This window comes from Mobula hypostoma, chromosome 11 (genome assembly GCF_963921235.1).
Source record: "Mobula hypostoma chromosome 11, sMobHyp1.1, whole genome shotgun sequence".
Taxonomy (NCBI): Eukaryota; Metazoa; Chordata; class Chondrichthyes; order Myliobatiformes; family Myliobatidae; genus Mobula; species Mobula hypostoma.
The window spans coordinates 20,331,359-20,358,457 of NC_086107.1; the positions used below are offsets into that span (position 1 = coordinate 20,331,359).

The following is a 27,099-nucleotide window of genomic DNA, read 5'->3' on the forward strand; positions in this document are numbered from 1 at the left end:
GATGCACCCTAGAAGAATGCTTTCTACAGTGCATCTATACAAATTAGTGAGGGTTTTAGGGGACAGGCCAAATTTCTTTAGTTTTCTCAGGAAGTAAAGGTGCTGGTGGGCCTTCTGGGTGGTGAACTCTGCTTGGTTGGACCAAGTCAGGTAATTTGTGATATTGACTCCGAGGAACTTAAAGCTTTTGACCTGTTCCACTTGCGCACCACCGATGTAAATTAGTTCGTGCGGTCCGCTACTCCTTCTGAAGTCAACAACCAATTCTTTCATCTTGCTGATATTGAGGGATAGGTTATTGTCTTCGCACCATGCCGCCAGGTTCTTAATTTGCTCTCTGTACTCAAACTCATCATTACCCAAGATAAGGCCTACAATTGTTGTGTCATCAGCAACTCTCTCCAATGCCAGAATATCTTTTCTTAGATAAGGAGCTTAAAACTACTCACAATACTCCAAGTATGGTCTGATCAATGCCTTATAAAGCCTAGCATGACATCCTTGCTCTTATATTCTAGTTCTCTCAAAATGAACGCTAGCTTTGCATTTGCCATCCTTACCACCAACTCAACGTGCAAGTCAATCTTTAGTGAATTCTGCAAGAGGACTCCCAAGTCCCCTTGCATCTCTAATATTTGAATTTTTTCCCTGTTTAGAAAATAGTGTATGCCTTTATTCCTTCTACCAAAGTGCATGACCACACACTTTCCTATTTTCCACCTGCCGCTTCTTTACCCATTCTCCCTGTCTGTCTATGTCCTTCTACAGACACCCTGTTTACTCAGCACTACCTGCCCCTCCACTTATTATTGTATTGTCTGCAAAACCATCAATTCTGTCATTCAAATCATTGATATATAATGTGATAAGAACCAGTCCCCTATATATAGCCCTGCGGAACACCACTAGTCACCAGCAGCCAATCAGAATTGGCCCCCTTTATTCCCACTCTTTGCCTCCTACCCATACTAATATCTGTCCTGTAATACCATAGGGTCTTAGCTTGTTAAGCAGCCTCATGCATGTCACTTTGATAAAGGCCTTCTAAAAATCCAAATAAACAACATCCACTGATTCTCCTTCGTCTATCCTGCCTGTTATTTCATCAAATAATTCCAACTAAGAGGAATTTCCTTGAAGAATTCCCCTTAAGGAAACCATACTGACTTTGGGCTACTTTATCATGTCCCAGGTATTCTGAAACCTTATCCTTAATAATGCACTCCAACATCTTTTCAATCACTGAAGTCAAGCTTATAATTTCTTTTCTTCTGCTTCCCTCCCTTCTCAAAGAGTGAGTGACATTTGCAATTTTCCAATCTTCCAGAACCATTCCAGAATCTAGTGATTTTTAAAAGACCATTACTAATGCCTCCACAATTTTCTCAGCTACCTCATTCAGAACCCTGGGGTATTATCCATCTGGTCCAGGTGACTTATCAATCTTCAGACCTTTCATTTTCCCAAGCATCTTCTCCTTAGTAATAGCAACTAAGTTCACTTCTGTCCTTTGACACTCCTGAATTTCTGGCATACTGCTTGTGTCTTCCACAGTAAAAACTGATGCAAAACACTGATTCAGTTTGTCATCCGTTTGTCCCCCATTACTACCATTCCATTGTTATTTTCTAGCATTCTACTATCTACTTTCACCTCTCTTTTACTCTTTATGTATCTCGAAAAAAAACCCTTTGCTATCCTTTTCAATATTATTGGCTAGTTTACTTTTATATTTCATCTTTTCTCTCCTTATGTCTTTTTAGTTGCATTCCGTTGGTTTTCAAAAGCATCCAAATTGTTCTAACTTCCCACCAATGTCTGCTATATTATATGCCCTCTCTTTTTCTTCTATGCTGATTTTGATTTCCTTGGTTTGCCATAGTTGCCCCATTCTTCCTTTAGAATACTTTTTCATCTTTGGGCTGTATCTATCCTGTGCCTTCCACATTGTTCTCAGAATCTCCAGCCGTTACTGTTCTGCTGTCATCCCTACTAAAGTCCCCTTCTAATCAACTTTGGCCAGCTCTGCTCTCATGCTTCTGTAATTCGCTTTACTCCACTACTATCAACCCCTGTAGAAAAGCCTAGGGTTTAAAATGATAATCAAAGTTACATCTCTACCCAGGGGAAATATAGCCATATTGTTACTGTCATTGTATGAGTAAAGCTTGGAGACATTGAACAGATATGAGCTTAGTTTAATACAATAAAACATATATGTCAAGTGTAGGTGTTTACAATTATTGTAGACATTATTTAACTTATTCTGTGCATCATTATCATGAATCAGGTTTCTGATTCTGTGTTAATATTTAAACTGAAAGGAGACAATAGTATGGTAATATATTCTATTATAACCTTGCTTAATAATTTCGTTTAGTTTTTAATAGCTCAACTTTTGATGTCCCGTTCATTTACAATGTTAGCCCTCCGTTCTTGATATTTGTTCTAAGTTTACCCTTTCTTCTTCCCTATACTTTTTGACATTTATTACTATGCAGGAATTTCTCTTCTATCTCCCTTGCATTTCTTCTTTTAAACAGCTCCAAAGTTAAATAAAATCTATAATAACTCCCATCTTTAAGTAATTCTAGTTTTAGCATCTATGATAAATTTCCTAGAAAATTTCTTCCTCCTTGATATCACCGGAATGAGTACTCATTTAATTTCATTCAGAAGAGGAATGAAAATAAGATAGAAAATTATCTGGATTAGTCAAAACTATTTACTTTTTAATAAACTTTAATAAAATGAATAGCTATGTTTATATTCTAGTACATAAAATTATAGAGATGTTGGCTTTCCTCCATTTCTGAATTGGAGCAATCGCTTTCCATGCTATAATGTGCAATACATTTTCATCCACTTTCAACATGCAATGAACAATCCTCAAATAAGGGAAAAACTCTTTTAATGCTCTTTATTTTGGACTAAGATGATTGGTATCCACTGTACAGTATTACTATGATCTCCCGTATTGTTTCATTTACTTATTCTTCTTTCAATAATATAATGACAAAAGAAATCTTTTAGGACCAAAGTAGTACTTTGTAATTTTTGAGAACAAATCTCGTGTAGTCCTACAATATAACGTCAATTTCTGGAATGATATAATTTTCAATCCTCCTTTATTGGTTTCACTGTTTTATTTAGCAATATGTTGTGGAGTGGTGCTAGCATTGGATTCCATGTATTTTCTTATGTGTGGGCAGTATTGCAATGAAAATTGATAGGTTAAGGTACTTTCGTTATTGGAAAAGCAATGATTTATGGCTTTCTTATGCAGGGTACAGGGAAGCAGATGGTCAATTCCCTTAATCAAATTTAATGCAATTATGCAACAAATGTATGTTTGTAAAAAATACATTGATGCAGGTTTCTGTGTTGTTTTATATATACATATCCTGTACACAGCACATATGAACAATGTGTTGTCTATACTGTAGATTGCTTAATGTTGGCCCTTTATGCTCCACATAATTCAGATAAACTGTGATATAAAAACTTTTTGAATTGTGTAATTATGAAAATAATGTAAATTACATGTAATTTCAATTTAGTAAAATATCTACATATATTACAATGATTTTATCAATTTTCTTCTTTGTACTTTACTCAAAACTAAGTATCACTTGACCAGGTTACTTAAATACAGGAGTTAAATGAATATGTTGACTAGATGTGCTATAAAAAGGAATAATAATAATAACTTTATTTATAGAGTACTTTTCAGACTAACAATATAGTTCAAAGTGCTTTATAATAGGATAAAAATACAAACATAAAAATAAAATTTAAAAAATGAACAATGAAAATATGTTAGTTAATATCAAGGTTAAATAAATAGGTTTTGAGCTGGTGTTTACAAGTGCCAACCGAGTCTGCATCCTTTATAGTTTAGAAGTGTTGTTTAAAAGGGCTTAGCTACCTATTATCTTTAGAGAAAGAGTGTCTGAATTTAAGAGACTGGTGGCAGAAGACCTGAGAGCTTAAATGGTTCGAGTTATTATCAGAGAATATATACAATAGACAACCTGAAATTCTTCGTCTTCACAGACATCCATGAAAACCAGAAGACCCCCAAAAGAGTGAATGAGAGAAAAGCGTTAGAACCTCAAAGCCCCATCTCCACCCTCCTCCACACAAGCAGTAGTACAGTATCAACCTCCCCCCACCCATTTTAGCAAAAAGCATCTGCACCCACCACCCACCAAGGTATAGCAAAGCATCCCAATCATAATCAGCATGAGACCATGTTCTGCAGTTAACAAAAATTTTTGTTTACCCGACAGTTTGACATGCCACAGGTTCTCTGTCTCTCACTAACAAGGGACAGGAAGATGTCACCCGTCTTTGAGCAGGAGTATAAAACAAAAATGTACTCCATCCCAGACAATTAAGAGCTTTGAAAATAAGTAAGAGGACTTTGAAATTTATTCTATAAGATACAGAAATCCAATGCTGATATATTCCCTCATTCTGGTTTTGGTTAATAGTCTAGCAGCAGCATTCTAAATGAGTTGAAGTTTGTCAATAGATTGCTTTGGAAGGCCTGTAAAAAGTACATTGCAGTAATCTAATCTGTTCAATATAAAGGCATGAATTTATTTTTCAGCATCATTATGTAACAGAAGAAAAACTTAACTTTGTAATATTTCTTAAGTGTAGAAATGCTGCTCTGGTCATTTTCTTTATGTGGAATTTAAAATTCAAGTTTGAATCGAGGATAACATCCAGTCTGATTTTACAAGGGGAGCCAAATTCACAAGTTTATCAAGAATTTTATCTCTTTTGGATTTGTGACCAATTCAGAAGTATTTCAGTTTTATCTTTTTTTAGTTTTAGGAAATGATTGCTCATCCTTTTTTTTATTGCAACCATACCAGGTCAGAGAAGACAAGGTATTACCATCATCAGGTTCAACTGAGATATAAAATTGTGTGTCATATATGTATGGAAATCAAATTTATGCTCTCTAATGATGTCTCCCACGGGAGCATGTATAAGGAGAAGAGTGGGGACCAAGACAGCTTCCCTGAGCAACACCAAAAGGTACATTGTATTTCTTAGAAAATTGGTCTTTTAGACAGATAAAAGAAATTCTCGCTAAAATTTATGAAAGGAACTGATTAAGAGCACTACTTAATAAGAACCATACAATCCAAATGAACTTTACCACAACATCCTTCCCTCTTCAGAAACCTATATTTTGTTATCACCCCTAGAATCCATGCCCAGTTTTCCCGAATTCCAGTTTTGATGCTCTGAAGTGGGTTCCTGTCTCAGAATAAAATAATTCTAATCGGTCATAATCAAACTGTTGACAAAAGCAAACTATTCCTTTTCTCTTTTTATCTTCTTTATAATCTTCATCTTACATAATATGTCACTTACATGAAGACATTCACAAATTTCTACAGATGTACCATAGAGATCATCATTACTGACTGAATCAGTGTCTGGTATGGGAGGTGGGGGCACTACACAGGATTGATATAAGCTGCAGAAATTTGTAAGCTCAGTCAGCTCCATCATGGCACCAGCCTCGCCAGCATCCAGGACATCTTCAAGGAGTGATACCTTAAAAAGGCGGCATCCATCTTTAAGGACCCCCATCACCCAAGACTTCTCATTGCTACCATAACGGAGGAGGTACAGGGGCCTGAAGGCACACACTCAATGATTCAGGAATAGCTTCTTCCCCTCTGCCATCAGATTTCTGAATGGACATTGAACCCGTGAACACTACCTGACTAGGTTTATTTTACACTATTTATTTAACATATGTTTATGTTATTAACATGTTTATTAACATGTTTATTAACATAATTAATGTTTATTTAACACATATGATTATGTTTATGAAGACACGTAGTCCTCTTTTATTGTCAGTTAGTAATGCATGCATTAAGAAATGATACATTATTTCCTCCGGTGTGATATCACAAAACACAGGACAAACCAAGACTGAAAAAACTGACATAACCACATAAAACAGTGTAACTTGATGAAGAAGTCCATGAGCACAGTAAAGTTCAAAGTTTCTCAAGTGTCCCACATCTCACGCAGACGGGAGAAGGAAGAAAAACCTCTCCCTGTCATGTGGACCACAACCCAGCTCTGAGTCATCCGAAAACTTCGAGCTCTGATCAGCTCTCCGACACCGAGTACTGAGCGCCATCTCTGTCAGAATGATTCGACCTCCTTCTCGGTCGCCAAAAGCAGGCAAGGCTGGGGATTTTGAGGCCTACCCTCCGAAAGATTCCCGACCACACAGTAACGACAGCAGCGAACGGGCGTTTCAGATCTCCAGATGTTCCCCTGTGCTTTCACATCCATTCTCCATCAAATCAGAATTGGCCACGGCCCCTATTTAACAGATACGATATCATTTTTCACCGGAGGGCTGCGCACACGCAGGTGCGCCGCCATCTTCTGTAAATCACTATTTTTATTATTATGTATTGCAATGTACTGCTGCCACATAACAAAATATTTCACACCATATACTGATGATAATAAAACTAATTCTGATTCTGATGTCCAGCCCTACCAATATCTCTTCATCTTCATTAACTGCGGCAAACATATTTTGTTCCATTCTTATTGGACATGATGATAGAATCACTAGCAGTGGCTTTTCTTCCTAGTCACCTTTGGTCCCCATTAGCCTCATTTATTCTCCAAATCAATGAGGCAATTCTTTTTCTCATCTGTATATTTCCCTCTGGCATCTCACCTGGCAATGCAGTATCTGTTTTTGTCTATCTGCTTAACACCCACCTCAAACTTATCTCTATTTCTCTCAATCCTTCTATTCTTCCTTACTTTCCATCTATCAAACATACAGTGATTCTTGAACAACACACTCAAAGTTCTAAAGTTCAAAGTAAATTTATTATCAAAGTACATATATATCAGCATATACAACCCCGAGGTTCATTTTCTTGTTGGCATTCACAGTAAAGACAAGAACCATAGCAGAGTCAATGTAAGACCGCACCCAGCACTGTAGACAAACATCCAATGTGCAAAAGACAACAAACTGTGTAAACACAAAGTAAAAAAGCAATAATTATTGAGAACATGAGATGAAGAGTGCTTGAAAGCAAGTCCATCGGTTGTGGGAAGAGTTCAGCGATGGGGCAAGTGAAGTTGAGTGAAGTTATCTTGGTGGTTTAAGAGCCTGATGGTTGAGGGGTAATAATTGTTCCTGAGTCTGGTGGTGTGAGCCCTGAGGCTCCTGTGCCTTTTTCCTGATCGCAGCAGCAGTGAGAAGAGAGCATGACCTGGGTGGTGGTGGTCCCCAATGATGGATGCTGCTTTCCTGTGACAGTACTCAATGGTGGGGAGGGCTTTACCCATGATGGACTAGGTCATATCCACTACTTTTTGTAGAATTTTCCATTCAAAGGCATTGGTGTTTCCATATCAGGTTTTGTTGCAACCAGTCAATATACTCTCCACCACACATCTATAGAAGTTTGTCCAAGTTTTAGATGTCATGCCAAATCTTTGCTAACTTCTAAGGAAGTAGAGATTCTGCCAGGGTTTCTTTGTAATTGCATTTATGTGAATTGCCCAGGACAGGTTCTCTGAAATAATAACACAGAGGAATTTAAAGTTGCTGACCCCCCTCCACCTCTGCTCCCCAATGAGGGCCAGCTAAAGGCTGCTCAGTTTCCTCCTCCTGAGCTCTTTGATCTTGCTGAATTTGAGTGAGAGGTTATTGTGGCACGACTTCGTCAGATTTCAATCTCTCTTCTATATGCTGATTTGCCACCAACTTTGATTCAGCCAGCAACAGTGATGTTGTTAGCAAACTAAAGTATGGCATTGGAGCTGTGCTTAGCCACATGATTATTAGCGTAAAACGTGCAGAGCAGGAGGCTAATCACACACACTTTCGGTGCACCTGTGCTGACGAAGATTGTAGAGGAGATGTTGTTGCCAATCTGAACTGACTGGGGTCTGCAAATTTCCTTTAATATTGGGAACATCGTCAAATTTTTTGTCATAGCCGTCAACCTTTGGAGACCGAAACAGACTTCACCTCAGTGTCACTTTACATCCTGAAATTCGTCCAACTTTGTAGAAACCAATATTTTCCACAATAAAACTCAGCATTACACATCTCCCGTCAAATGCTCAACTACAGCTTGGTTACCTCTTGATCTGACCATTGCAATTTACACCTTGCCGAACTTCCAAATTCCATGCTCTGTAAACACAGGCTTGTTCAAAACCCTGCAATCCATGGACTACTTCGCACATTCCAGGTTATCCCGTCCACCTCTTGATTGCTGAGCCCCTTCACGTACCAGACGTCTGCAGTAACCTTCATCCCTGTCGAGACTATGCTTCCACCTTTGAGGAAAATAGTCCCAAAGACTCAACGATTCTCAGCACTTCATTGGACTCCCGAAAGGCAGAGGAAACGCGGGAGACCAAACACAAAGAGGCGCCATACCGTAGAGGTAGAAATGAGGACCCTAAACCACACGTGGGGCACAATAGAGAAGATGGCCAAGGACAGACGGAGGTGGAAGACCTTCCTTACGCCCATGGCGTAACAGGCAGTAACCAACTCTTGAGTCCGTGGGTTTGTGTATGTGTGTGTGTGTGTGTGTGTGAGAGAGAATATAATTTCTTATCCGAGCAAATCTCCCTTGGGGTTTTGGAACGTTTTATACTGTTATATGAACAATATAAAATTCAAGTGCTTGTTGCCTGCCATCACAAAGAAATTGTCTTTGCATTATTAGTAAGCAACCATTTCCAGAATAGTCTCGTTTAAAAGGATGGATTAACTCTGGCTATCTCTCGAATTCGCCTTCAAACAAAGGCTGAACACATGTATTCTGCAATGAGTTATAGATAAAACGATAAAGCTAAATTTCAACTGAGATTGATCTAAAAGCTTCTTATTTGGAGAAAACGTGGGAGCTTAAGCATAAATTGCCAGTCACAGTAAGGCTGGTGACCTTGGGGCCGTGGGTGACACTTGCAGAGATAATAATGACCTCCTATATAGTTTCAGGTAATAATATGCAACCAAAATATACAACAACGAAGCCGGATTATATAGTGGCGTGAGTTAAGTCTGCATCTTGACCTATTGCAGCAGGTGATGACAACCGTTTAAGAATGTGTGCAGAAGATCTCTCTGTTAATATACCTTTAGTATTATTTATCGCACAAGTCATGTTTGTAACAGGTAATTTTTGTCGTTTTAAAATAAAATAGCTGTTTCAATGCTCTTGGCATTCTGGTATTTCAGTGGTAGTATAGCACTGATGTGGGCCGGATCATGATGGAGTGTTCTATTTCTCCGGATGCAGTTTTTACCAAGTCCTTTTGGGGTTGAAATATATTTGCAAACGATCGAAATGCGGTTCAGTTCTCTCTTTTCCCCTTGCCGCAGAGCCTGGAGACAGGGTAAAACTCACTCCCAAGTCATCAAGGAATCTAAGCCGGCATTACTTCATTAAATATTCAGGCACTGGTGTGAAGATTTACGATGCATCCACTACTGCAAAGTATTTGCATATTTATTAGAAATTATAAAAGATCATCAGTTACCGAGATTAGACCGAGTATTTATGACATTCCATATAACAGAATCTATATTGATGTGTTGAAAAAAAGATTTTAAAGGTATTCATGGTGAATATTAGGATCTATAAGCAATTTGGTTTCTCTAGTTTTCTAGATTGATATGTCTGGACTTGGGAGAAAAAAAGGGAAATGGTTACTATCATTTCCCATGGATTCAATGATCTGCGTTCCGTTGTGTTTTTGCATCCTTTACTCGGAAGTCTGTGGGGCTGTAGTTTACTGAAGAAGACTATCCTGGGAGGCCTTTATCCAACTCAAAGCACAAAGGAACCCGAAACTCTTTCAATACTCGTTCGTTCATTTTACAGGCTTTTCTTCTCTTTGCCTTCTTCGAGGCTGGTCTCGAGGGTACATACCGAAAAGAGAAGCGTAATACTTGCGGGGGCAGTCCTGACAGGTTAACACGCTTGTAATTTATCCCGTAGGACTTGTCCTCCCTGTGGTATTCGTTGGCTTGAAGGGGGCAGGAGCAGTACCGGGCAGTGATGAAATCCGAAATATTTAAGCTCCTAATTGAATTAAGAATTACTGCTTGGTTTCCAGAGAATGCGCCTATGTTAAAAGCGTAGCTGTTAAAATTTAACACATGCGCCTCTTTACAAAATTTTACAAAATTTTATAGCACTAAATTTACTAAATTTATAGCATTTAGTCCAAACCTTTAAAATAAAAAAAATGTAACATGAAATAGGCCACGAAACATTCCGCTCCATTCAATGCGCTCTCTCATCACATCAAATTTCAAAGTAGAGTTCAAAGTAAATTTATAATCAAAGCACATAAATGTTACCAGATACTACCTCGAGGTTTATCTTCTTTTTCAATTTGGCCTTTTCTTCCTCAGACCAAAGGGATCTCCTCATGATACAAAACAGTCTTCGCCGCGTGTAATTCACGTACGATTCGCATAAACTTCACGGGAAAATTGAATATGATTAATCATATAATTTTCCAGAAGCAACGCGGAATATCTTCTTGATATCAGCATTGTATGTTGGAGTTGAGGACCCTGTGGTCGGGATATCTCAGAATTCACCACTGTGTCGCAGCACTAAATAAAGATCCATCTAGTGGAACCTAATTTTCCTCATTAAATGCCGATTAGCAAGAATTCGAATCCCTTGCTAAAAGAGTTACTAGATATGTATGCTACAAATGTTTTTATATATTTTAAAGCACCCCCCGCCCCCGCCACCACCCAACTCCAATTTTGCCTTTTAGTGATTCCATACCAAAAGGTTGCAGTTTTTGGTTTCGTTAGGATTCTGCATTTTAAATTGTGGAAAGCAAACCCCTTTTGCATAGATTAAACATGAGTATTTGTAACCTGTGCTTGTGATTTTTAATATGGTCATACCAAATGTTGCAAAGTCAAATTTATATGCATGTTAATGAGATTATTTTTAAAAATATATCGTGCATGCCGAGATTTTATTTCTGGTAGGTCTGGAATAAATCAGTGGCCGACTGGCTCAGCTGATCCGAATCGCGGGGTTAAACCCAGAGAAGCTAGGTGCAGAGTTGACTGATGTCTTCAGAAACACTGCCTGAATTGCAGTGATCCTACAGTTTATAACGTAATATATCGCTCCCCAGCCCTAAGAAAATAAAAACTCAAACAGAATTAACAAAACCAGGCCAATCAAACGCAAAGCGTATCTGTCGTTATGTGTTCATCATTATGATGGTATTATTCATTGTTATGACCGATATTGTGATAGGTACTGACTGTTGTGATATGTATTGATGGAATCGTAGTCCAGGTGTGTGTCGGTTACTCGTTTTTCGCCATTAATGTGGCAATATTAAAATTGTGTATATAAAAAGAACGAAACATGCAGATGAAGAGTTTAATAATCGAGGTTAAGTTTCTTGGCATAATTACGTTACGCTTCTAACAGTATGCCAATAACATTGGAGCAGTCTGAGGCGTTGTGAAGAATATGTCTGTCTCTCTGGTTGGCAGGGAAATTTGGTACCTGGGTTTAATGACTTTTCCCCCAACTGGTATTTGAAAATAGCAGCTAAATTTCTAATATTAATTGCGAAAAAGACCCAGTATATCTGTTAAAGTCCAAATAATTACTGGGAATATTCGACGTGAAAAAAATATTCGACTTAATAGAAGGAAATAACCTGAGACACCAACGTTAAAAAAGACCGAATGAGAATATGTATGATGAGATTTCTTCGGTTCCTTTTCCAGAGTATTTGGCGCTGCCATCTTCCTCACCTCCTCCCTAAATATGCTCATCCCGTCCGCCGCCAAAGTCCACTATGGTTTCGTGATATTCGTCAGGATTCTGCAGGGCTTGGTGGAGGTATGTTGTAGGGCAACAGAGCATCCGCGGTCAGTTCAAAACAGCTCACAGTGACCCTGTAACCTGCTGTAGGTACATGTAGCTCCTAATTAAATACGCCCCTTTTGTCATGATGCGTATCCTCAATGTATTATTGGATAAATCGGATGAAAGTTTCACTCCTCATTCACCATTGTCGGTTTTCCATTTTTGCATGTGGTGACCGACCCGTTATACGGCTCTAGTCTTTGTTAATTTTATTCAACATTAATAGCAATTCCAGTTCATATGTTGAGTTGAGTTTTAAATTAGAATCATTACAATCGATACATCGTTACCCTTCTTAATGAATTGATCACATGCAGATGTAATTTCATATATTTCAGTTACTACTAAGATTCAGTTTGTTGTAGATTTTTTTGTGGCGAGGAACTGAGAATTCACAGTTTATACTTTTACATTGAATGGGAAGTATAAATATTATATTTAGACTTCAAGAAATGTTCTCAGCTTCTCATTTCGCTATTGTGTGGAATCAGTATTTAATGGTTAGTAAGTGTATTGGTTTTGTTTAAACTTAGATGCCAGATAACACTTTCCTGAACAGCTTGGCATGTAGGCTCTGTATAAAACAATAACTGGTGTGTTTTGTTTTGTAGGGAGTCACATACCCAGCCTGTCATGGCATATGGAGTAAATGGGCTCCGCCACTGGAGAGAAGCAGGCTAGCAACCACTTCATTTTGTGGTAATTAGCATTTTGTTTGCCTTTTAAGATTTTTAAAATTGTTGTTGACTTTCACCCTTTCAGCGAGATCTTAGTTGTGGATTGATTTTCTTGCAGGTTCTTATGCTGGAGCTGTTATTGCTATGCCTTTAGCTGGGATTCTTGTGCAATACACTGGATGGCCTTCTGTGTTTTATGTGTATGGTAGGTTCTGTGCCATTGTTCCCCTGTTTTTCTTCAGTGCATATTGTCCAATAAACACAAGTTTTAAAACATTGTTTAAACTAAAACAAAGATTTACGTTTGCAGATTTATTAATCTCTAGTTTTGTAAGAATATCAGTACACAGGCATTACTGAGGTACAAGCAATACTGCTAATCTATAAAATAATGTAAATTGTTATAAAGAAGTCAGTTCCTATGACATTTAAAATAATCTAGGAAATTACTTAAGTGAATTGTTCTATACTAGTTCTTTTAGGTATTGATCAGCCTTTTGCTTGGAGCAAGTAACTATTTTTGAGTCTGGTAGTCCTGGCATGGATGCTACATAGCCTCCTTTCTTTTGGGGTGTGAGACAAGTAGTCCATGAGCAAGGTGGGTGGGATCCTGTATGATGTTACGGGATCCTGCATGATGTTACGGGCCCTATTCAGGCACCTTTCTGTATGTATGTCCTTGATATTGGGTAGGCTGGTGCCAGAGGTGCATTAGGCAGATTTAGGCTACCCATTGTAGAGCCCTCCTGCCTGCCCCAGAACTGTTTCCATACAATTCAGGATGCTCTCTACCATGCACCTGTAGAAGGTCGTGAGTATAGGACAAAGAGAGGTTGATTGATCGAGGTGCAAAAGCTATAAGGGAATTTTTTCAGACTGCACATGGGAAAGTTACAGTATGTTTGATGAAATGAGGTGATTTTTTTAATAAAGCAGGTTCTTGTGATCAATGCACCATCTGTAAAAGTGAGCATGGCCACAGGATAAAGATGAGTTTTATATTCGAAGTCGCAGCACTTTTGAACATCCAGTGGAATTGTTGCCTCACAGTGCCAGTGGCTCTTATACTGCCTGCGTGGAGTTTGCACATTCTCTCTCTGACTATGTGGGTTTTCTCTGAAGGCTCTGGTTTCTTCCCACGTCTCAAAGGCGTGTAGGTTTGAAGGCAAAATAAGAACGTGTGGAGAATAAATGTTTTCAATGTAATCAGGTGCTTAAGGATCAGTGTGAACTCAGCGCTGAGCAGGCTGTTTCTGTGCTACATACAGTAGCTCTATGCCACACATATTGAAAAGAAAAAGAAGTTCCACAGGAAAGAATTGGGGGAATGTTTGGAAAACGCTTTCAAATAACTCACCCAGGCATAATTGGCCAAATGATTTCCCCTGTGCTGTTTCATTCTTATGGAGAGTTTGGTAAATACAGTATTGAATTTCATTTTAAACTTGATGAGAATGTTAATCATTGGTAAGTAAAATATTAAGGAATTGTTGTGGCTGCTCAGATCTGTGCTGGAGGAAATCAGCAAGTCAAGATGATGTTGCTTGACTTGTTGAGTTCCTCCAGCATTTTGTGTGTGTTGCTGTGGACTTCCAGCATCTGCAGAATCTCTTGTGTTTATTATTGACATGGATTTTTTTTTTTGCAATTTAAATGACATTGCATTACTTTAATAAATATTAGCGGCGGGTGAAGTTCCTGCCATCAGTGTGTATCTAGAATGCTTCCGTGGGATTCTGCAAACATTGATTAGGAATTCACAAATGCGTTTTCATTTTAAAAAAGGTTCATATTTCAAGAGCAACACTGGAATGGCATAGAACAGCAAAATTGGATTGGATCATACTTGAACCAGCCCATATCTCAAGTATCCTGGTCATCCACTGCGCCTAGTCCCATCTCCAGCCATCTCGACTCTGTCTTGCCACTGAATCCAGATGGGAATTGGGAAGAGAGAGTGAGGCTGACACTGCGCAACTCTCCCTCACTTAAATCCAAACCACGCGCTAGTCTCGACACCATCATCATAGTGTTGAGGTCCTCACCAACGTCGACAATGCACGAACAAAAACCAATCTCGAGTATGCCCCCCTATAATATTCCCAGAGTTGTACATACCTTTTGTACATTGCTTCCCTTTTAATTTCAAGGTCTTGTTGGTGACCCTAAGAACCAACCTCCAATCACCCTGATGGTTTTTGGCAAGTCCTTTTCATCTTTATACCTAAATGTTTCTGACAATGAGACATATAAACATTGTCATGTTTGTATTTTACAAAGAAAAAAAAACTCAAAACATATATCATTGAAATAAGTTAATTAAAACATTCATTTAAAAAAACTTAGCTGGTGTGAAGATATAATGATCTGACCACTCAGCTCAGGATGTCTTGGAACTGTCCACATTTGGACCTCCAGCATGTTCTCTGCTTTCACTGTGCACTGAAGATATGGACCACACCAACACAGAAGGAATATCTTTCTCTTCCAAACTACTGGCAAAAGGAGAGTACAAAATAGTATTATATTGTCATCAAGTTTAAAAAAGGGGTACTTAACGCTAAATAGGGATAATTTATATTAATTTCGGATTTGGTACTAGTTCTAGGATGATGCACCAATAGATTCAACTTTATAAAGTGACGGAAAAATGAATTGAAAAGTAAGAATATACAACTGCAGCTAAGCACATAAGCTGAAATGCCAGTTTTTCAAAGTATGGTTAACAACAATTAACACCAATTGCATATTCCTTTGAGAATTCATTTGATCAATTCACCAATTCACTTGAGAAATTATTAGGGAAAATGAAATTCATTCTTTGGAATTATAATTGTCTATAGAAATACCCAGTAATGACATTAAAACAAAATATTACTTTTCTTGCTAAAAGTCATAATTTCTCATGTTGATATTCAACAGAAACATTTATTAGAAAAACAATATGCCAATGGCAGAAAAGATCCAAGGAAAAGATAAAAGTCCATAGCAGTTCTGGCAGCCCTTCTAAGCCTTTCCAGCAAGAAATTTTGTCAGGATCTTGGCTCTGTTCTCCCAATTTTTTCACTTAGCATTGTCAGTATTCTGAATTTTTGCCCTCCTTCAGATTTGACCTGAATGAAGATTAAATCTACCCTTAAAATACAGTCGATCTTCACTAATCCGACTACCTGTAATCCGGTTCCTTCGATAATCCGGCACTGATTATGCCTGAATGTGATCCTTCTGTAATTCAGCATTTTCACTAATCTGGCACTCCTCAGGTCCCAGTGGTGCTGGATTAGTGAAGGTCGACCTATACTAAACTAACATACCAGATTCATATATCATTTGTTTGGAAATTGAGACTCTTTCTTCAAATGTCCAGCATTCTTATGTATTTGTTTAATTTTTTGGAATATGCTAATTAATAATTGAATGCAATATGTTAAGAAATTTGTAATTGCTCTGTTGTAGAACAATGAAAAAGTGATCCTGTTTTTCTCATATGCTGCTTTCTCTAATGTTTTTGGACTAGGGTCTTTTGGAATTTTGTGGTATATGTTTTGGGTCCTGATATCCTATGAAAGTCCTGCAGCACATCCAACAATAACAGATGAGGAGCGCACCTACATTGAAGAGAGCATTGGTGAAAGTGCCAATCTAATTGGAGGAATAGATGTAGGATCATTTCCATCTGTGCTTTATTTTAGATGTCTTTCAGTTAACTAAAGATAAATACAGTATGTGTGATATTACGTTGATCCATTCCCAAAGCTCTTTGTGTATGTAATAACATTTATTGAACTTTGTCTATGGGTATTTTATGTCTACTGAGTTCTGTGCCGTTCAGATTAAGCATATGGAGAAGTTTGTCTCTACTGTTTAATTGTGGGCACAGGGCTATGGTCTTGCATACTAAATAGATACATGGAGGTCTGCTCTAACATATGTGCACCATGTTTTATTGCACAACTGTCCAATTAAAGTATTTAAGCCATGCACAAAGATTCTGAATACACTTTAAAATGTCTTTGTTCACACTGCTTAACATGCATACAAATGTATTACTTACCTCAAGATGTCCTTGACTTCTGTCCAGATATATTACACCAGACACTAAGTTTTATATTTGCATATAAAAAACCTACAGAATTTTATCATTCCATGTCCTGAATTCCGCACATAATTCAACCAATATTCCACCTGTTTTTAGTTTTTCACTTGTAGTTCAATTTTTAAGAACAACACCTTGCTTTTCTGTCAGCCCTTTTCAAATTTTAGAAACACGAAACTGATGCAATATACTTATTTAGAGATTCAGTGTTGTTACAGACCCAATGAGCCAACAGCATCCAGTTATACTCATGTGACCAATAAACCCACTAACCCATGTGTTTTTGGAATGGGGGAGCAAGCCCACACAGTCATGGGGAGAAAAAACAAACTCCTTGAAAATGCTGGTGGGAATTGAACACCAATTGCTAGTTCTGTAATAACATTCCACTAACTGCTATGCTATCGTGCCTTACTTTCCTGGACATTATTTTTATTAACATATAGATTGATTGATATTCCTTTTTAGGAAAAATGATGCAGGCTGATATTAACAAAGTATTGTCATGATTAGGATAAGATGTGAGATATTGATGGCATTCATTTGCAATCCCTATAAACCTGAAATTGCCATAACGTAACACAAGATATGCAGGCATTTCATGTCTATTGGCCTAAATATGGAAAACTAAAACTTTAAACATTATTCAAGCAAAATGAAATCTACTTGAAGACACAGTTAACAAGCTTATTTGAAGCCAGGCGTGACAAAATTAAAACTTCATTACTTTTGCCGTAGTTGCCTGTTATAATGCATTGTTACAGAACATAGAATCTGTGGAAAGGCATTTTATATCTCAATATAAATTGTATTTATCGGTGTTGGTTATTTATTGTTGTACAATAATGTTGCTGTACAGCAAAGTATCTAGGATATAATTGATGTAACACCATAACTGTGCATTATGATCTGAGAGCCCTGGGGGTTCACATTGTCAATTGTTATTCAAAATGAACACATGATCAAAATCAAATTTTATGTTACATCTTCAGGCATAACTCTAAATAGTAAAATATTACAATAATTGTTGAATTGGGTAATAGTGTATCATTCTAAAGATGAAAATTTATAGCTTTGCACTGAAATGCGGTAATGGTGTGCTTTTTTCCTGGAGATCTGATTGTTTGTGTGGGGGACCTGACAAAAAGCATATGGTTAATTAACCAAGTCAAGTCACTTCTCAAAGTAACTTGGACATACCAGAAAGCATGATTAATCTAAAACTGATCCACTACCACTTTCACCGTAATTTCAATTGATAAATCTATGATGTAGAGTAGAGCAGCTGGTTAAAAAAATGATTATGTTCTAAGCATTTAAAATATTGGGTAAATTAATAGCTGATCATTTGACAGCTCTGGTCAAAGTATATTGATTATTGTCCTTTACCAGAAAGAAAATCAGTTGGTTAATCTGTAGACTAGTTGCACATATAATTGTTCATTTGTTTTTGAATATGGGCTGATTTTCCTCCTGGACCATGGTCTGATATAATTTTTTGATTTTAATGCATTTAGTTTACAAATGGGCTTGATGGAATAAATTAGCCAATACATACTTTAATTCAGCAACTGCATCATAATTGGTCTGCCCTTTTATTTTAGAAATTCAAGACACCATGGAGAAAGTTCTTTACCTCCCTGCCAGTCTATGCAATAATTGTGGCAAACTTCTGTAGAAGCTGGACTTTCTACTTGCTGCTGATTAGCCAACCTGCCTACTTCGAAGAAGTATTTGGATTTGAAATCAGCAAGGTAATATTCATTTCATACAGCTTGTAACAAGATAGGCAATTTGACTAATCGATATTTGCAATGTGAAAAATGACACATGGTAGAATTCTTTTCAGTACACAAAAAATGGAAATACCCTGGAATTCAAAAACCCATGATATTCCCATCTTGGGTTTAGATAGAATTCTCTTCCTGAAACCATGGAGCCTTATAGATTCTCAGCCAAGATATCCTATGTCATGTGCTTGCAACTGAATGCTACTATATCCCATCTTGCTAAATCCATAAAGGGAATTGACAAAAGAAAGACTTCGCTAGGAGTCCATCTCAAAACCAAATCAACCTTGGCTCAGTAGTGCCACTCCGAAAGTGAAGGCGCCGGCTTTAGTGATTTGAGTATAAAATGCAGATCGATACTTCAGTACTGAGAGACACTTTGCTGCACCGAGGGGGTGTTGTCCTATATCTTTTGAAGTTATAGAATCGTTTGAGTTCATTAGCTTTTGAATGTGGGCTAGTCAGTGGATCTAAACAGCTACTCTTTATTCTAAAGAGTGGTGCTTACTTTCTTGTGCTCTGACCAACAATTCCCCCTTAAAATCATTAAAATAAGGCATGTCAGAGTGGAGATTTTGAAACCTGATCCATCTACAGTATATTGATATTGGAAGAGTTGCTCTAGAGATACAAAGTTACTGATCAGATATTCCAGATTATTATCTGATCATCCTATTGCTATTTTGGAATTCTGCTGTTTGTAATTTATTTGCTCTGTGCTTCCATAGAGTCTGCACTTCAAACATACCTAATTTACTGTAAAGTGCTCAGGGATATACAGAGGCTATAAAAGACTGCATATGAATGCAACCTTTTTTTTCTTTATCTACAACATCTTAATTATCCTAACTCTTAAAATAAGAATTAGCAGGGTTGAATTGGGACAAGAAATTACTGGGGATGACGAGAGATTACTGAGGACATAGAGAACCAAATTACTAACATTGAACCTGAATGCTAAAACAGAATATCCTGGCTAAAGTGAGTGGCACAGTTTCTGTTTATTAATTTCATGTCTTTTTGGAATCCAATTTAAAGGCTCTTCATGTGTTTTTGAAATGATGTCAGCACATTGCAGGTCAATGGAAGTAGACATTTTAAATGATTTGGTATGGACTAGGTTGCCCATGGGGCTGTTTCTGTGCTGTACCTTGCTATGATTCTATGAGTCTATATTGTGACACACACTCATCTATCTTCCCCATCACCAGCCTGTACTACTTCTTCTCCCCCACCTCATTCTTCAGGCTTCTCCTCCTTTCCTTTCCAGTCCTGATGAAGAGCCTTGGCCCAACCATGACTGTTTATTCCTCTCCGTAGATGCTGCCTGACCTGCTGAGCTCATTCAGCATTTTGTGTGTGTTTTACTGAATGCAATGGACCATGATATATTCACGCCATAAAGAGCCACTGGCGGGTAACTGTCTGATTATAGTTGGCCTGTTGGTTATGTTCTACAGCCCTGATGTCAGCAACACACAATCCAGACAAAGAAGTGTGAAATCCTAACTCATTTACACACAGTGACCACTTCATTGGGTACGGCTGAACACCTGCTCATCGATGCTAATATCTACTCAGTTAATCAGGTGACAATAAGACATTAGACGTAGGTGCAGACATTTGGCCATTGTGGTTGATTTATTATCCCCCTCAACCCTATTTCCTGCCTTCTTCCCATTACCTTTTTCACCCTGGTTAATCAAAAACCTATCAACTCTTCCTTAAATATACCCAATAACTAGGCCTGCACAGCCGTCTGTGGCAATGAATTCCACAGATTCACCACCTTCCAGCTAAAGAAGTTTTCCCTCAGCTCTCGAAATGGACATCCCTTAATTCTGAGGATGTGCTTTCTGGTCTTAGACTCAGCCACTATAGGAAACTTCCTCTCCACATCCACTCTATCGGGGCCTTTCAATATTTGATAGGTTTCACACTTCAATTTTCTAAACTCTAGTGAGTACAGACTCAGAGCTATCAAGTGCTCCTTGTACATTAACCCTTTTGTTCCTGGGATTATTCTCGTGAACCTCCTCTGGGCCCTCTCCAGTGCCATCACATCTCTTTTTTAGATAAGGAGCCCAAAACTGATCACAATACTCCAGATACGATCTGATCAATGACCAAGCGTCAGCATTACATCCTTGCTTTTGTTTTTAAGTCCTCTGACCACCGACTCAACCTGCAAGTTAACCTTTGGGATATCCTGCATGAGGACTCTCAAATGCCTTTGTACATCTGATTTTTGAACTTCCTTCCCACTTAGAAATAGTCCATACCATTATTCCTTATACCAAAGTGCATAACTATGCGCTTCCCTACACTATATTCCATCTGTCGATTTGCCCATTCCCCCAATCTGTTTAAGTCCTTCTGCAGGTACTCTGCTTCCTCACCACTATCTGCCCCTCCACCCATCTTCGTATCATCAGCAACTTGGCCACAAGTCATCACTTCCTTCATCCAAATCATCGAAGTATACATGAACAGAAGCAGTCCCAACACCAGTCCGAACAGTACACCACAAGTCACTGATAGCCAAACAGAAAAGGCATTGTTTATTCCCACACTTGCCTCCTGCCATCAGCCATTCTTCTCTCCACACTCGGACCTTTCCTGTAATACCAAGGGGCTTATCTTGTTAAGCAGCCTCATGTGTGACACCTTATCAAAGCACTTCCAAAAATCCAAATAAACAACTTCCACTGACTCCCTGTGATCCTGCCTGTTACTTCCTCAAAGAATGCCAACATATCTTGCAGGCAAGATTTTCCCTTCAGAAAACCATGTTGACTTTGGCCTGTTTTGGTATGTTCCCCCAAGTCCTCCAAAGCCTTAACCTTAATAATAAGCTAAACATCTTTCCAGTTACTGAAGTCTGGTTAACTGGCCTATATTTTACTTCTTTTATGCCTCCCTCCCTTCTTAAAAAGTGGAGTGACATTTGCAATTTTCCAGTCCTCAGGAAACATTCCAGAATCTTGTGATTGTTGTAAGATCAATTTTAATTCCTCCTCAATTTCTTCAGCTCCCTCTTTCAGAACCATGGGGTGTAGTCCATCCAGACCAGGTGACTGATCAACCTTCCGACTTTCCAGCTTCCCGAGCACATTCTTCTAAGTAATAGCAACTTACACTCACTTCTGCCCCCGACACTCTCATTTTTGACATTCTGCTAGTGTCTTCTACAGTAAAGATGGATGCAAAATACTTATTCAGTTTGTCTGCCATTTCCTTGTGCTCCCTTACTACCTCTCCAGCAGTCTGATATCTATTCCTGTCTCGCTTTTGCTCTTTATAGATCTGAAAAATCTTTTGGAATCTTCTTTGATATTATTGTCTGCTTACCTTCATATTTCATCTTTTCTCTCTTTATGTTTTCTTAGTTGCCTTCTTTTAGTTTTTAAAAGCTACCTAATCCTTTACCTTCCCACCAATTTTTGCTCTATTATATGCACTCTCTTTAGCTTTTATGCTGTCTTTGACTTCTCTTTGTCAGCCACAGTTGCCTCATCCTCCCTTTAGGATAATTTTTCATCTTTGGGATGTATCTTTCCTGTGTGCTTTGAACTTTCTCCAGAAGCACCAGCTATTGCTGTTCTACTGTTATCCCTGCTAATATCCCATTCAAATGAACTTTGGCCAGCTCCTCTCTCAGGCCTCTATTATTCCCTTTACTCAACTGTTGCACTAGTACGTCTAATTTTAGTTTTTCTTTCTCAAACTGCAGGGTGAATTCTATCATATTATGACAACTTCTTCAGTGTTCCTTTAACTGAAGCTCCCTAATCAAACCTGGGACATTACATAACACCCAATCCAAAAATGCCATTCCGCTAGTCACAAGCTGCTCAGAAAAGCCATCTCATAGGCATTCTACAAATTCTCTCTCTTGGGATATAGCACCAATCTGATTCTTCCAAGCTATCTGTGTATTGAATCCCTCCATGATTATCGTGTCATTGCCCTTTTTGAATGCCCTTTCTATCTTGTGTTGTAATTTGTAGCCCACATGCTGGCTACTGTTTGGAGGCCTGTGTATAAGCCCCATCAGGGTCTTTTTACCTTTGCAGCTTCTTAACTCTACACATGTGGATTCTACATCTTCTGAACCTATGTCACCTCTTTCTAAAGATTTGATTTAATTTTTTTACCAACAGAACCACGCCACCCTCTCTGCCTACCTGCCTGTCCTTTCGATGTTTTCTTAAACATCAAGTTTCCAGCAATGATCTTCTTTCAGCCACGACTTAGTGATGCCCACAACATCATAACTGTGCTGCAAGATCATCCACCTTATTTGATATATTGTGTGCATTCAAATATAACACCATCAATCCTGTATTCATCACCCTTTTTGATTTTGGCCTCGTGTTATACCCATCCCACTAACTACAATTTTGCCCTATCATCTGTTTGTCCTTCCTCACAGTCTCCCTAGGCACCGCATCTAGTTGCATACGAACTGCCCCATCCTCAGCCCTATCACTCCAGTTCCCATATCTCTCCCAGCTTGGCTTAAACCCTCCCCAGCAGCCCTAGCAGACCTGCCCAGAAGGATTTTGGTTCCCCTTGGGTTCAGGTGTAACACTTACTTTTTGTTCAGGTCATACCTTCTCCAGAAGAGATACCAATGATCCAGAAATCTGAAACCTTGCCCCTGCACCATTTCTTCAGCCATGTATTCATCTTGCAAATCATCCTGTTCTTACTCTCTCTGGCACATAGCACAGGCAGCAACCCAGAGATTACTACGCTGGAGGGCCTATTTTTCAGATTTCTGCTTAACTCCCTATATTCTCTCTTCAGGACCTCCTCCCTTTTTGACCTGTGTTGTTAGTAGCAATATGTACCACAACTTCTGGCTGTTCATCCTCTCCCTTTAGAATGCCATGGACCCGATCCAAGACATCCCTGACCCTGGCATCTGCAAGGCAACATACCATCTAGATGACTCTTTCACATCCACAGAATCTGCTTTCTGCTCCTCTAATTATCCTCTGTCACTACTACACTCCTCCTTTTCCCTCTTCCCATCTGAGCCACAGAGACAGACTCGGTTCCAGAGAGCTGGTCGCTATGGTCTCCCTCTGGTAGGTAAAACCCTCCAACAGTATCCAAAGCAGTATTCTTACTATTAAGCGAACAGCCACAGGGGTACTCTGCACTGGCTGCCTATTCCCTTTCACTCTCCTGACAGTCACCCTGATACCTGCTTCGGGAAACTTATATGTGACTATCTCCCTAAGCTCCTATCTATCACCTCTTCATTTTCCCATATGATCGGAAGGTCATTCAGCTGCAGCTGTAGTTCCTTAACACAGTCTTTAAGGAACTACACACACTCTGCGCAAATGTCATTATCACGGAGAGAGTTCCCACATCTCACACAAACTTACCACTACCTCCAGATCTATTCTGTGCACTAGCAATGTACTCACAGAAAACAAAAACTTACCTGGAGCCTTTGCCTATACTTGTCCAGACCTATTCTTACCTAAGCCTGTTTGGCCAAAGGTGGAGCACTCTAACACTGCCTCGCTTCAACAATGAACACTCCACTGAAACCGTTTTTTATCGCCTCATGCTGATAGTAGCCGCTGAAAATCACCCCAGATCTTTTTCAACCTCATGCCGTGTCACCAAAGAACAACCTCTTGTGCTAATAGCAACCTGCTGTGAAAGATCTCTTGTGCTAATTGCAGCCTGCCATAAAAACAGATATGGCAGCAACTCAATTCATAAAAGACATGTAGGCATGGTGAAGAGGTTCATTTACTGTTCAGACCAAACATCAGAATGGAGAAGACGTGTGATCTAAGTGACTTTCCCCATGGAATGATTATTGGTGCCAAATGGGGTGGTGTGAGTATCTCATAAACTGCTGATCTCCTGGAACTTTAATGCACAACAGTTTCTAGAGTTAGAGAATGGTGCAAAAAAAAACATCGAGTAAGTAGCAGTTCTGTGGGCAAAGACACCTTGTTAATGGCAGAGGTAAGAAGATAACGGCCAGACTGATTCAAGCTAACCAAATGGCAACAGTAACTCAAGTAACCACGTGTTACCACAGTGGTATGCAGAAGAGCATCTCTGAATACACAACATGTTGAACTTCAATGTTGAACCTTCCTGCAGTAGCAGTAAAAGATCACACCATGGTCCACTCTTGTGACCACTTCAAGGTGCAGGAGTGCACCTAATAAAGTGGTGACTGTGCATAGTTTCACCCTATCAGAGATGTGCCCCTTTGTGCTATCTATCCCCTACCCCTCATCTGCTCTGCAGCTGAAAGCTAACTTGTTTTCTCTCTTTCCCAGTTCTTTATGAAATGTCCCAGGAATGAAACATTTCTCTTCCAACAGATGCTTCCAGACCTGCTAAGTGTTTCCTGCATTTTATAATTTTATTTCAGATTACAAAATCTGCAGTTCTTTTGATTTCCAGTGATTTAAGGAATTTCTTTTTGGTCAGTTTATCTGATATAACCTTTAAATTTTTTTTTGCATTATTTGGATTTCCTAACACAGAATATTTCCATATTTACCTTTTAAGATGACTATTTAGAGTAAATTACTTAAAGTAATATCTTCAACTACACAGGAGATAGAAGTACAATTTATTTCCTTTATTCTCTGTAACCATTTAGTTTTATTAATTCAGGTCGGTATGCTGTCAGCTTTGCCCCATCTCGTCATGACAATTATTGTACCTATTGGTGGGCAGATTGCGGACTACCTCAGAAGTAAGAGGATACTTTCAACTACAATGGTCAGAAAGATAATGAATTGTGGAGGTACGCTATTATATTTTTCATGACAACACCAAAACATTTTTATGTATGTACTATTTAAGATAAGCTTTCAGTATTGTGATAGATATCATGATGAAAATAAGTGATTTATAATTCTTAATGCTTTTGCTCATATTATAATTTTGGAATCTGTTGTATTCCTTATGAGTTTAAGATCATGTACTAGGAAAATATATTTCTATGGATTATTCAACTATTGGATAGATTAATTTTGATTGTTTAATGCTTTTAACAGTTTCTGTAATTACTTAACAAACTTTTGTGGAAGTTTGATTCAGTTATCAACTTCTTCCAGACTTGTATGTTCTAGTATTTTTCTCTGTCAGAGAGTAACTTGATAGAAAGTCAGGGAAAGGACCAGATGGAGAAAAGCAGCTTGCTTGAAAAGGGAGGAAGAAGGATTTAAGGGCACTCAACATCCTTCCAGGACCTTCAGGGGTTAACCCTCATTATGCACTTCAAGCAGAACAATGTAAAGGAATTAAACTTAATTAAAGATGCCCACATCAAGATAAAAACACATGCTTCAAGTACAGTCTATTGCCGATCTATATGAGGATAATATCCCTGTAATTAAAGTTGTGCTATTCATGGGCATTTTTGCATAGGGTTCTTCTAAATATCAGTTTGAGGTACTTACAATATATCCTGGTCTACTGTACAATTTTTCTCAAAAGAGGTTAAGATGCTTTCCTTTTTCTAGAGATAGTTATCATTTATTTCATTGCAAGGATTGCAGCTTTCTCCATTGTCAAAGAAAAAAATGCATGCCCTCATATTACTGGTATTGTGGTATGGCATGTCAACCTGGAGATGAATGCCAAACAAAGGGTTCTATTCTCACAGATCTACCATGCAGGTTAGTGCTCTGCTCTCTGAGGCTTGCCACAATACATTTCTTCTGCTGTGCTGTGTTCTACACGTCAATAAAATAAAAGGATGCGGAAGAAAGGGTCTGCTGGCTATTTGCTATGAAAACAAGGAGCACATGATAGATCATAAGAAAGTTCAAGCATTGCTCATAGTCTAATTTGTGGACGCCCAGAATTTGAGTGGGACAAGATCAGAATCAGGATTATTATCACTGATTTATAAATGTTGAAGTGGTTTTTTTTGTGGCAGTAAATCAGCACAAAGACATTAGAAGTACTATAAATTAATGAATCACCAGTAATGTTAGGATCTGGACAGCGAAGCAAACACTTCCAATGGATCTCCATCAAAGCTAGCCAATCAGAATCTTCCACTGCGAAACTGTTCACAGCATTTTGAACCAGCCAATCAGATGACAGCATCTAATCAATATTCATTCAGACCCCGGAGGAGTATATAAACTGGCATTCTGAGGAGACAGCACCCTCAACTGTGCACTGATGAGGGCTTCTCGACTGGAGCCGAAACGTCTGCAAACATTTTGCCAAGCTCAGCGATCAACCAAACTTCCAAATTACAAAATAAATAAATAATGCAAAAAAAAGAATAACAAAGTAATGTTTGTGGTCTGTTCAGTAATCTGATGGTGGAGGGGAAGAAGCTGTCTTCCTATAGATGCTGCCTGGCCTGCTGCGTTCTACCAGCCTTTTGTGTGTATTGCTTGAATTTCCAGCATCTGCAGATTTCCTGGTGTTTGCGGCTATAGTGTTGAGTGTGGGTCTTTAGGCTCCTGTACCTCCTCCCTGATGGTAGTAGGAAGGAAAGGGTGTGTTCTTGGTGGTGAGGGTCCTTCTTGCTGGATGCTGCCTTCTGGAAGCAT

General features: G+C 38.6%; 1 protein-coding gene across 1 annotated transcript in view; it reads left to right on the plus strand.

Moving 5' to 3' along the window:
* The window catches only part of slc17a6a (solute carrier family 17 member 6a), a 53,442-nt gene that overhangs the window by 12,973 nt on the left and 13,370 nt on the right, over positions 1–27,099 (plus strand). Inside the window, exons 4-9 of the mRNA XM_063063143.1 lie at positions 11,825–11,939; positions 12,578–12,665; positions 12,762–12,848; positions 16,161–16,303; positions 18,344–18,493; positions 25,196–25,328. Coding sequence (XP_062919213.1) covers positions 11,825–11,939; positions 12,578–12,665; positions 12,762–12,848; positions 16,161–16,303; positions 18,344–18,493; positions 25,196–25,328 — 716 coding nt within the window. The remainder of the gene's footprint in view (positions 1–11,824; positions 11,940–12,577; positions 12,666–12,761; positions 12,849–16,160; positions 16,304–18,343; positions 18,494–25,195; positions 25,329–27,099) is intronic.